The sequence below is a fragment of the Meles meles genome, chromosome 4 (assembly GCF_922984935.1).
Source record: "Meles meles chromosome 4, mMelMel3.1 paternal haplotype, whole genome shotgun sequence".
Classification (NCBI taxonomy): Eukaryota; Metazoa; Chordata; class Mammalia; order Carnivora; family Mustelidae; genus Meles; species Meles meles.
The window spans coordinates 149,288,754-149,300,794 of NC_060069.1; the positions used below are offsets into that span (position 1 = coordinate 149,288,754).

At 41.0% G+C, this 12,041-nt stretch overlaps 1 protein-coding gene across 5 annotated transcripts in view; it reads left to right on the forward strand.

The window, feature by feature from the left end:
- Positions 1–12,041, forward strand: part of MAP3K7CL (MAP3K7 C-terminal like) — a 64,028-nt gene that overhangs the window by 12,979 nt on the left and 39,008 nt on the right. For 4 of the 5 annotated variants that reach the window (XM_046002855.1, XM_046002854.1, XM_046002853.1 and 1 more), the window contains exon 3: positions 2,385–2,446. The exons of the other annotated variant lie outside the window; for it this stretch is intronic. In XM_046002855.1, coding sequence (XP_045858811.1) covers positions 2,385–2,446 — 62 coding nt within the window. The remainder of the gene's footprint in view (positions 1–2,384; positions 2,447–12,041) is intronic. 5 annotated transcript variants of the gene reach the window in all.

Sequence of the window (12,041 nt, forward strand, 5' to 3'; positions counted from 1 at the left end):
AGATGGCCTCGGGCAGTGAAAGGCAGCCCTGCCTTCCAGACTCGGTCGTCTCCTTACATCTGTCTTTGGTTTTCTTATTTCCGCTGCCGTTTCCCGCTTGGATTAATCCAACATGAACCATTCTTTAACCAAAGTCTTATCTTTATTTTGCTCATCATTATTACAACATCTGTTACATGTTTCTATGTCAACGAGTTAGACTTTTTTTTTTAAACTCAAGAAATCCAGTCTTAAGCCTTGTCCTCAAAATTATCAGCATGCTTACCTGTAAGTGCCATGGTTTGATTAGATTTCTATAATGCACTGTATTAATTCCAGGTCATATCAGAATTGGCTACTTATTTTACAATAGTAAAGCAATTGAATAAATTTCTTCTTTTTTATAACTAAGCAGGAAGGTGTATGACTTCATAGACTGCAAAGTAGATTAAATCCCAGGAAGCCTTGAGCTCCCTTCCTGGCTGACTTTTAGGATTCTGGAAGGCACTATCTATTCTGGTACTTTACAGAAGTGGTTTCTCCTTCTAACGAGTGGCTGTTCATCAATAATCCTAACGATTATTAGGGTTGGGGTGCCAATGTACAAGATGTTCCCATTTACCCATGCCAAGTTGTTCTGGCCTTGAAGTCAATGAACTGACATAAACATGATGTCCGGCTTATTGATATTTTATTGAAGTACATTTAAATCTGCCTTAGACCCAAATCAGTTTTATAAATGATAGATTTCATAATGAAGGCTACCTGTAAAGGGTCAGTAGCAGCAATAAATATCTCTGCTTTTTGTCCAGCTCTTTGCAGACGAGCAAGTGGACTTGGAAGCCGTAGTATCTGGCACAAGTTGTCATTCTGAGTAGGAAGTGAGCATTCAGAGGGCCCGGGGGTCAGATCTCCTTGTGTCCTCTTGATTCAGTCCTCCAGCCTGCAGCAAGGATCCTGGGGAGATTTCTCCATTTCTCCATGCTCTATGAGGCAGAACAGTGTTAGAGAACCTGCGGACATCTCTCGTCTGGCATAGGTACAGGGAAAGGTGGATTCAAATTTGGTGATGCATTATCATTGTCTTAAGCCACTTTTAAATGGGAGTATTCTTACGCTACTCTTGACTAAAATAGACCAGAGGCTATTAACTGCTGTGACCCTTGAGGTGTTTGGCGGAGGCAAATACTGTCCTCTATTGAATTCTCTTTCTGGTAATTATCTTTGATGCCTTCAAAGAATCTTACTGCCTTAGAAGCCAGGAGCTCCTTGCGTGCTGTGTTTTATTCTGGACTCTGCTCTCAGCGAGTAGGGAGAGGAGACTTGTTTCTTCATTGGGTACGGCCCATAGTCCTGCTCTTGTTCAAATAGAACGGCATAGTTTTAGAAACAGATTGAGTTATGATAGTGAGAACATAAAAGCCATGAACTTTCTTTTGTTACAATGTAAAAGAGATTCAGTTTTAAAACTATTCTTTAGCTTCTCTTTTGTCTTATTCTCATAGCTGTCTATCCCGGGGTAGGTGTTGCCAACGCGGAGGGGACAGGAATGGATGGCCCGGGGCAGCCAGAGTCCACCTGGACATATGAGGTTCTGCTGACAAGGGGCTGTCCTCTTGTAGCGCAGCTGGGTCACAGTATGTTCTCGAAGACATTTGGGGGTGATTAGAATATTTTAGGCCAAACTCCTCTCAGGTTTCCTTGGATGCTTCTGAGAACATCTTTTGATCCAGCAACACCTGCCTGTGCCAGTCATCAGTTTAAGGCAGTTGAGGCCAGAGCGCCCACAGCTCTCTTCGCTCTCCCACATCAAGGCAGTGCGCGGGGCCTCAGGTGGGGACTGCTGCCTCCTGCGCAGGGAAGAACCTCTCTGACTGGGTTGCTGCCTGGTGGTGGTGGTTTGTGGTAAGGACATCAAAGCTTGCCAACTTCGGAGTCACTCAGAGTCGAACTTCTATTTTTCACTAACACATTCTTCTGTCCCATTGAGGTTGCACTGGTCACCTCATTAGCGCCTTGTTAAAGCACTTTCTTGCATACCAGGGAATCTGCTTTTGGCTACCGTGAGAATCTTGAAGGACAAGCAGTGCTTCTCAATTGTAAAGCCACCAGACAGAACCGTGGAGGATTCTGGTATTTGTTTGCAGAATTTTGGCCGGGCCATCTATCTCCAGGCTTCTGTTTGTATCAAAAATGAGCAAGATTTCTTTCTTTTCTTTTTTTTTTTTTTTTTTTTGTATTCTCTGTGGTCCCGCCTGAAGTGATGAGAATAATTAAAGCAGTATATATTGATGATTTAATTGTATAAATCCAAAGATGGTGAGAACAGGAACTCCCCCCCCCCCCAACCTCCCCTGGAGAGAAAGAGCTCTATAGTGAAGAATCCTTTTATTTTCATGTTTTAGATGATACACCTTCTGAAGATGCCATTCCTTTGGTCTTTCCAGAATTAGACCAGCAGCTACAGGTAAGGATATATCGAGAGTCTTTCCTTTTTCCTCCTTAGCTTCACAGATGTAGTGAATGGACACGTGGCCTCATTGAGAAAAGACAGACTTGGAGACAGAGTGGGGAGCTTTCAAGTCAAGTCATCCATGCTTCTACTTTTAGAACTCCAAAGTCATGCAACTTGCATTTAATCTCCCTGTCTGGGTATCTGGCTATAGCACCAGAATATCAAGAATTTATAGTGTAAGCAAGCACCTACTTTTTAAAAAATTTCTTTTCAGTGTTCCAGAATTCATTGTTTATGAACCACACCCAGTGCTCCATGCAATACGTGCCCTCCTTAATACCCACCACCAACCTCTTTCCCCCCACCTCTTTCCCCTCCAAACCCTCAGATTGTTTTTCAGAGTCCACAGTCTTTCATGGTTTGTCTCCTCCTCCAGTTTCTCCCAATTCACTTCTCCTCTCCATCTCCCTATGTCCTCTGTGTTTTTCCTTATGCTCCACAAGTAAGTGAAACCATGTGATAATTGACTCTCTCTGCTTGACTTATTTCACTCAGCTTAATCTCCTCCAGCCCCATCCATGTTGATACAAAAGTTGGGTATTCATCCTTTCTGATGGAGGCATAATACTCCATAGTATATATGGACCATATCTTCCTTATCCATTCATCTGTTGAAGGGCATCTTGGTTCTTTCCAGTTTGGCGACTGTGGTCATTGCTGCTATGAACATTGGGGTACAGATGCCCCTTCTGTTCACTACATCTGTATATTTGAGGTAAATACCCAATAGGCAAGCACCTACTTTTAAGGAGTTCTGGAGCCTGGGAACAGGGCTGGTCCCTGCCTTCTTTCGCTGAGAATGTCTCTGTACCATTGTGCTGGTTGCCCATTTTGAATTAGTGACTAGGGGCAAACTGTGTGGAGGTGACTTGTCATGAATGGGCCGTGGGGTGGAGAAAAGGCTTCAGAATAATCTTTCCTCTCCTCCACCCCTAGCCCCTCCCCAGTCCTCTGACAACTTTCAGTAGAATATAATTATTTTAAGTTAAACATTCTGAATGCTGTGTGGTTTTGGTCCACAGAAAAACTATTTTGTGTGCATAGTTACGGATGCTCTTATCAAAGAGATCCCATTTTAGTACACCAGAATCCTTGGAAAGGAGCTGACTTACGACATTTAAGTTTTCTTTAGATGATATATGATGATTCCAAGCGAAGATGGCTTTAGGAAGAGGCTCTGTCTGGAAGACGTGGATATTGGCCGTGGGTCAGATGAGCTCTTGAGCACCTCACTTTGCAGTCACACTTAGGACAAACCTAATAGGGGTCTTGAATCTGGCACACAGATATTTACTTAGTCACTACTATTTTTTTTCTCTAAGTATGGATTTTGAAAGCCTTTAGGAGGGATCTGCATCCTCTATTTCCTATCAGGCCTCATGTCCCCTGTTGTCTTACACCCCACAGCTTTTCCCATTTGCAGGTGTGACTGGTATTCTGACATTATTCACACTCGTGACCCCCAGTCCTGAGCAGTCCTCGACTGAGGTGGGAAGAACCAAGAATGAGCCCTTGTGCAACCCAAACAATGTCCTTTTTGATGGGTTCCAGTTCTGATTTCAGTGCCCAGTGCACTGAGTTAAAAACCTAGTAGTAGCCAGGTCAGATCAGAAGAGCCTGTGTTCCAGTACTGGAATGGTCTCTTACAAAAAAAAAAAAAAAAAAAAAAAAATCAGCCTAGCAAGACTCCAGTGTGACTAGGCTGCTCAGAGGAGAGTCCTCCTCCTTACCTCTGCCATGGTTCTGGGCATCGTTACAGCCCTCCAACAGAAAGCCCACTGAACAGACCGGGATCCATTATGCAGAGATTACTGGACAGCACCAGAAGTGGGAGGGTTATGCTGATCACCACACAGCTGTCAAAGGACAGAGCAGTTCTCCTTGAAGATTTCTTCTGCCGCTATCAGCCATCTTATCTCCTCCTTCTCCTGCTCCCCACGCAGGGTCTTCCACCCAGCTCCCTTAGTTCCTGAGAGCTAACAGCCTTCCAATATCACTTTTTCTCACCATGGAGAACGATTCAGCTCTCAGTCTGCTTTGCTGCCCAGCGTGTTCTGTACACGCAGCTTTCCCCACTCTGATTCTGTCCTCACAAAACGGCTGTGCACGTGCTACTAGTAGTATAGTAGGGATTATAACATAATAGTTGTTGTTGGGATTATAATATAAAACGAGCTATTTCTCCCCCCAGTCCCAGGTTTTTTTTCTTCTTTATTTTATTGTCGCCTCAAGGTTATTTCATTAATTATCATGGCAGTTCGGTGAAAATAACGAGTATACATGTTTTGGAAATAAAACAATAAAAACATGTTCAGGTTCTGGTCTAGATCAAACAATGAATCATTAATTCTATTATTTTTTAAAAAGATTTTATTTATTTATTTGATAGAGAGAGACATAGCAAGAGAGGGAACACGAACAGCAGGAGTGGGAGAGGGAGAAGCAGGCTTCCCGCTGAGCAGGGAGCCGGATCCCAGGACCCTGGGATCATGACCTGAGCTGAAGGCAGACACTTAACAACCCAGTGCCCCATTAATTCTACTTTTTTTATATTGACAAAAACATTTTTTTTTTCCCTTTGGGAACATTGATGGTCTTCCCTGTTTCACAGATCATTCTTTAAAAGATATTCATAGCACGCTTGGCAATTCTCTGGACAATTTTTCTGTTAGAGCATCTCAAGATCCATTTGGATTTTATGGTTTTAATTCCATTTGATATATATATATATACATATATATATCACTTATATATTTATTACATATATATCATATATATATTAATATATATCAATGCAGATGAAATAGTCTCATTGGATTAAAATAACTAATTAGACCTAATTTCTAATATATTAGAATTTCTAATATATTTCTATTAGAAATAGAATTTCTCATATATTTCTAATAATTTCTAATATATTAGAAATTAGGTCTAGTTAGTTATTTTAATCCAATGAGACTATTTCATCTTCATTGATCCTTAACAAGATAAGCAGTTGAGATGCTACTTTCTGACTCATGGGTTTTGATCCCCTGATTCTCTACCCTTAAAATACGGTATTGTTTTACGTCTTCATGAATATAGGGAACAATCTCAGCTTCACACCTAAAATCATTTAAGTAAGTGCTTGTTTGTTGGGTGAAGGATATGATCGAGTTTGCTATAAACATTTGCCAGTTGTCCATGTCCTAACCATTTGGTTAGGGTCCTCTTTGCCTGGAGTGGTAGCCTGATACCTTTATTCTATACTACAGGGTATGAATGACTCAAAAACAAAATGATGGGAATGGAGAGGGGGAAAGCTAAGACAGAAAATCACATCTAAAACCAGATTCTTCTTTCCATGCTTTGCATAAGCGTATAAATTTATGTTGCATTCTGCAGCAGGAAGTCTCTGCATTGAAAGCAATGAAAATGCTTTATGTAGGAAAGGAGCAATCCATTCTGTGGAACAGACCATCTTCACAGTCGATGTCATGTGCTTTCATCACACGGTGATGGCTCTTGGAATTTTACCGACCATCCTAATCTTCTATGGGAGAATAAAATTTAGGTTACAAAGACAGAGGAAGTGCCTTGTGGTTGTCACTATTTGCCCGAGGATAAACTGAGTCTTCATTATCTCTACAGGAGCCTTCAAAACTTGCCAAATGAAAAATAAATGATGCCAGGTGATTACTGCCAGTGCTATTCTCTGCATAGCCTCAGATTTAAATCCCACCGTGCATACAGAGTGTCGCTAGGCAAGTGACGTTTCCCCACAGATAATCTCATGTGAGCCTTGCCATAATCATGTAAGCTAACTATTATGTCTCCACTTTAGAGATGAGAAACCTGAGGTCCGATTTTGGTCTGGGTAAATTTGCTATTTCCGACTCGACCTGGGATTCTGCATCTTGGTAGCTTTCTTTCCCTTATAGCTTTCGGGAAACCTGTGGACTGCTTAAATTACTTTGATAGGTATAGGGTTTTTTGTTTGTTTGTTTGTTTGTTTGTTTTGGTTTGTGAGGTTGCCATAATGTGGTTATAGAACAACGTTATCAAGTCGATTCTGACTTTCTGATATCTCTTACGCATTCTTGTGTTGTTTATAAAATGGAGCTATAAAGTAGCTATTTGGTAGACACTCTCTCACCAATTTGACCCCCTAGATTTTTCTGTTGCTTTGCCAAGAATGTGGACATGTTGGAGCATGTAATTCATGGTGCTTCTATTTTCACAGAAGCCAAAAAAAGCCCTATGCAAGAATAGCCGTGACAAACATTTCTCTTGATGTCTCTATTAAAGCAAAAGGTCGGACAAGAGACTTTGGGGTAAGGTAGATGTTAAAAGGAGCATCTCTTTATAATGTTTGTTTGTGGGCCTTAGGCCTCAGCTAGGGGGCAATGGGTAAGTTGATTCTATTTTATGCGGATTCCTTTCCTAGAATTTGGTTTCTAAATTCTCTCTGGCTATTAGAGGCAGTAGTTGGGTAGAGCTGGTTTAGCACACAAAGTCCAAAGAAAGGAGACTCAATTCTATGTCCACTTCTAAGAATGATTGAAAATCACTATTTTTTCATTAGGCTCCAGTTTCCTTCTATTGGAAAACAAGGCTATGCCCAACCTCCCTCTTTGTTCTGAAGGATGGTCTGAGTTGGCATCACGTTTGTTTTAAAATTTAACCGTATTGTTGTGTTTTGGAGATCGTTGTTTGTCCTATAGATGATCCGAAGCTGAGCTGTAATCTGGTCTTAATTGCGTTGCAATGAAGAATATGCTTTCGCTGTGCTTTCATAAGCACAAGTAAATTGTAACAAACTTCCTTAATGGGAATTATAATGGCTGGAATAGGGACAGTGGCATTAGATTGCCCTGAATTTGGATCTCAGCTACGTACCATTTTCATGATCTGGGGCGTATTATTTACTTCTTCTAAACCTCACTTTTCTGAACTGCAAAGTGGAGACAATATTGATCTCACACTGTTGTGAGAATTACATGGGGTAATGAGTAGATCTAGCATAGCGCTTGGCAAAATAATTGCTCACTTCATGTTAATTTCCTGCTTTAGTAAAATCTTTTTTTTAAATGAAGTATTTAAGAACTAGTAATTTATTTTTGTATGTGTAAACTGACAAGAGAAACATCTCTTTGGATATTTGAGTTAGGGATACAGGTTCTGATGCTCTCTTCTTTTCATTAAGCTCAGATACCTTGAAAACAACATGACTTTATTTTTTAAGCCAAATTGAGCAATAGCTTCAATCCTTCCCAACGTCCGCTCATCTAATCTGAGAAGACAGTAACAGGTGTCTCTGTGGTACACATTGAACTTGCCTTTTCTCAGACAGAGTCTCGTAAGTCCAGAAACTGATGTCATCTCCACAAATAAACAATTTCCTAGCTTCAGTTGTGTGCTGTGTTATCTTGTTATCCGAGCAGTCTCTCCAGAAATTTCTTTCAAGTCTTATTGTCCGTGTATGGCTTGATATCTTGGAAAGGAAAATGATAGCAAATAGGGAAGTCTTAGTATTCTGGAATTCTGCTATGCTGGTCTTGAACATCCATCTGGAAACGCAATTAAGAAATAATCCCATAGAAAACACTGAAAATGTCTGCATTTTCTTCCTATACGCATGCTGAAAAGTATTTTATCATTCATTGGTTGCAGTGACCACATGGAAAATATAGCCAGATACCTTGGAGCTTTACTATGGTGTCTTACTTTTATTTATTTATTTGCTTATTTTGAGAAGCCTAATAGCCACCCAATAAGATGCTTTATTGGAAAAGTTTGAGACTCTGCTGAGTAATCTCTCTTTTACTATTGCTTACATTAATAAAAATGACTTAAATATCCTTCATTTCAATTCTATAGAAGATTTGCAGTACCATGACTAGTGTTGATTCTGGCCATCAGGTAGATACTATAGAAGTGCCAATTCTTAAAATATTTTCAGGAGTGTTTTAAATTCTAAGATAACAGAGTTTTCAAATATTGTGATTAGTCCTGATGACTTTTTTTTTCCTTTTAGTTTTAACAAATTGTACCTTTTCATTTGGGGACATTAAAATGCAACATAAATTCAAACCAGATACCTCCACCCCCCACCAATAAAGATAACACTGAGATTCAAGGAATAAATAAAAAGTCTGCTCAGCAACTGTAGAATATTTAGCTTCCTAAATATAATCTTCTGTGTGGGAAGCTGGGAGAGGAAAATTAAATTCTTACATTTTTTTGAAGTAGACGGGGCCGGTAGTATTTGAAGAAGCCAAGTAGAAAAACGGAAGCACTCAAGTTGGCTTTGCCCCTTGCAGAGAGATGCTTGGCTTGGTTCTTTCCCACGGGGCGCTTTCCAGAGGACCCGAGTCCATTTCAGGAGGAGCTTGCTATAAACTCCCCAGCAGAGAGCAGAGATGGGATGGTGTGGCTCAAACCAGCATTCTTGGAACAGGAGCCTGCGGTTTCTCTCTTATTTCATCTTGTTAAATCTGTCCTGTTGATTGGGGTGGATACCAGTGGTAGTAGCGATTCACTCACACTGTGTGTAATTTAAAGCCCTTACAAGTTCCATCCTCAGGCAGCTGCGGGATGGGGAGGAGAGGAGGAGAGGGGGTGAGTATGGAGCAAGTGCCCCCTCCTGGGCTCTGACCTCATCCCAACCTCGATCTGGGTCTTGGAAAAATGTGCTTCAAAGTTGGCTTGAGTTGCTATTAGGAGAATATCTTGATTTAACCTTCTTAGAGCTGACTGTATTGTGAGTACCTAGATACCAAAGCATTGGGGGAGTCTGAAGGGTCATGTCTGCGATTCCACAGGACCCCCGTGCTCTGGTGCATGAAGAGTACCTTTACCTTTTCACTTTCAAATCAAGTATCTTTGGACTCCTTGTCTTCGGGAGGCAGTAGTTCATCCTTTAGGCAAGAGTGTGGGAGAAATGTATCCAGAGTGTGGGGAGAGGTAGTAATTATGGATAAAATAAGGAAATTGTTTTCTCCCAACGTGAAAAGAAATTCACTGTCAACATGAAGAGTTTATTTATTCTTTGCTTGTTCCCAGCGAATGACGACTATGAAAGTCTCTCGGACAGAATAGTCAAAATGAAGCAATGAGCGTTAAAGCAAAAATAAGTGTTAATTTTTATTCCAAGAAGATAATGGAGGGGTACCTGGGTGGCTCAGTGGGTTGGGGTCTCTGCCTTCAGCTCAGGTCATGATCTCAGGGTCCTGGGATCGGGCGCATCCGATCCCAGAACCTTTCTGCTCGGCAGGGAGCCTGCTTCCCTTTCTCTCTCTCTGCCTGTCTCTCTGCCTACCTGTGATCTCTGTCTCAAAAAAAAAAAAAAAAATCTTTCAAAAAAAAAAAAAGAAGCTAATAGATTTTTTTCATTTCGTTACCACCAGTATTGTCTTACATTATTTTTTAGTTTTCAATGTGAACACGAGTTAAACACTATCTTTACCTATGTGTGACTGATTAATTCATGAATGCCAATGTTTCAAATGTCATGTGATAGAAACCCATCGATAGCTCCATTTTTGCTCTGGAAACCCGATTCTTGTGTTTGAATTTTAAGAATCTATTGTCCTCAGGCAAACACTTTCATTTTATTCAATGAATGCTAGTGGTCATATGTCCTTTCTTATTTTGCGGGGTTATAAGAAGGTAAGAGAGAGTCACCCTCAGGGAAGACCTTGGGATGCGACACACACGCAAACACGAAAACACAAGGGACAAGAAGTGGCTGTTTTCTATATTGTACAGAACAACATGTCATTACCTATAGCTATACTTTTTTGGGGGGTATAAAACCAAATATCTCTTTTTTTAAAAAAGATTTTATTTATTTATTTGACAGAGACAGAGAGAGAAGGAATACAAGCAGGGGGAGTGGGAGAGGGGAAAGCAGGCTTCCTGCTGAGCAGAGAGCCCGATGTGGGGCTCGATCCCAGGACTCTGGGATCATGACCTGAGCCGAAGGCAGACGCTTACCAACGGAGCCACCCAGGCTCCCCTAAACCTAAATATCTTAATACTCTTCTTCATCAGAATTCGTGTTGGGATGGGAACCATATGTACTTAAAAAATGCTCTGATGAGTTTCTTGGCTGGGATAAACATCAAATGCCTTCCAACGACAGTGCATCCTGCTGCCAGGGGTACTTTGTTTTGTCTAATGACATTTAGGGTTTGTGGTGAATGACTGTAGACATAAAGGGATGAGAAACTTTAAGTTCCCTGGGGAGAAATTTGAGAAGGAGGGAGCATTAGGTTGCATATGAAGTGAGCCTCAGATTGTGAATCCTTGCCGCAATTCTTAGAAGTGAATCTTTGCCTCAATTCTTAGAAGATGAGTGGGGGGGTGACCCCTGGGTGGCTCAGTGGGTTAAAGCCTCTGCCTTCAGCTCAGGTCATGATCTCAGGGTCCTGGGATTGAGCCCCGCATCAGGCTCTCTGCTCAGCAGGGAACCTGCTTTCCCCCCCATCTCTCTGCCTACTTGCGAGCTCACTCATTCTGTCAAATAAATAAATAAAATCTTAAAAAAAAAAAAAGAAGATGAGTAGGGATAGCAGAAAGCTCTAAAGACAATTTTCTTTTTTTGCATTAACTTTTTAAATTTGTGGTGGAAACACATAGCACATTTTCTTGGTGATTTTTAAGTGTACAGTTGAGTAATGTTAAGTCTAGTCACATTATTGTACAACTAACTTCCAGAACATTTTCGTCTTGGAAAAGTGAAACTCTATACCCATTAAATAGCTCCTCATTTCCCCCACTTCTTTCCCAGCCCCCGGCATCTAATGAAATGACTTTACAGTGTTGTGGTGGGCTATGCAATGTAACTTCCTTCCTTGTTTAAGAAAACCTACTCTATTGGGGCGCCTGGGTGGCTCAATGGGTTAAGCCTCTGCCTTTAGCTCAGGTCATGATCTCAGGGTCCTGGGATCGAGCCCTGCATCAGGCTGTCTGCTCAGCTTGCTTCTCCCTCTCTCTGCCTGCCTCTCTGCCTACTTGTGGTCTTTCTCTCTGTCAAATAAATAAATAAAAATCTTAAAAAAAAAAAGGAAAACCTACTCTATTGCTCTTTAATACTTTCATACAAACTGAGAACTGAAAGTGGTGCTGAGTTACATGCCAGGTTGGGTGAAGACAGAGCTTGTGGGAGCTGGAGGCTTGAAATGACACCTGGCATCCTTTTATTCCCCGAGATGCTGAACACTAAGTATTTTTGGCTTTTCCTTTTTAAATTGGCCCTACTTTTTAATTGTGGGAAATCTTGAAAACAGTGTTATGTGTAAGTAGCATGATCATCCTGCTAAGAGCATATGAGGATACTGAATCTGTTCTGAAATTCTCCTTATCCTCATATACCCTTCGCAGCACGATCACACTACCTATAGGTAATATCTTCCAATGTCCCACAATGAAGAAGTGTCAGTAAATTATTACAGACAAAAAACTTCCCACTAGTAAAAAGGATTGCAAGGTGGAAAGCTGGGGGGGGGGAGACCACTCTCTTCTTCAGAAAATTATATATGTAAATGTATATTCTGTTCTTAAG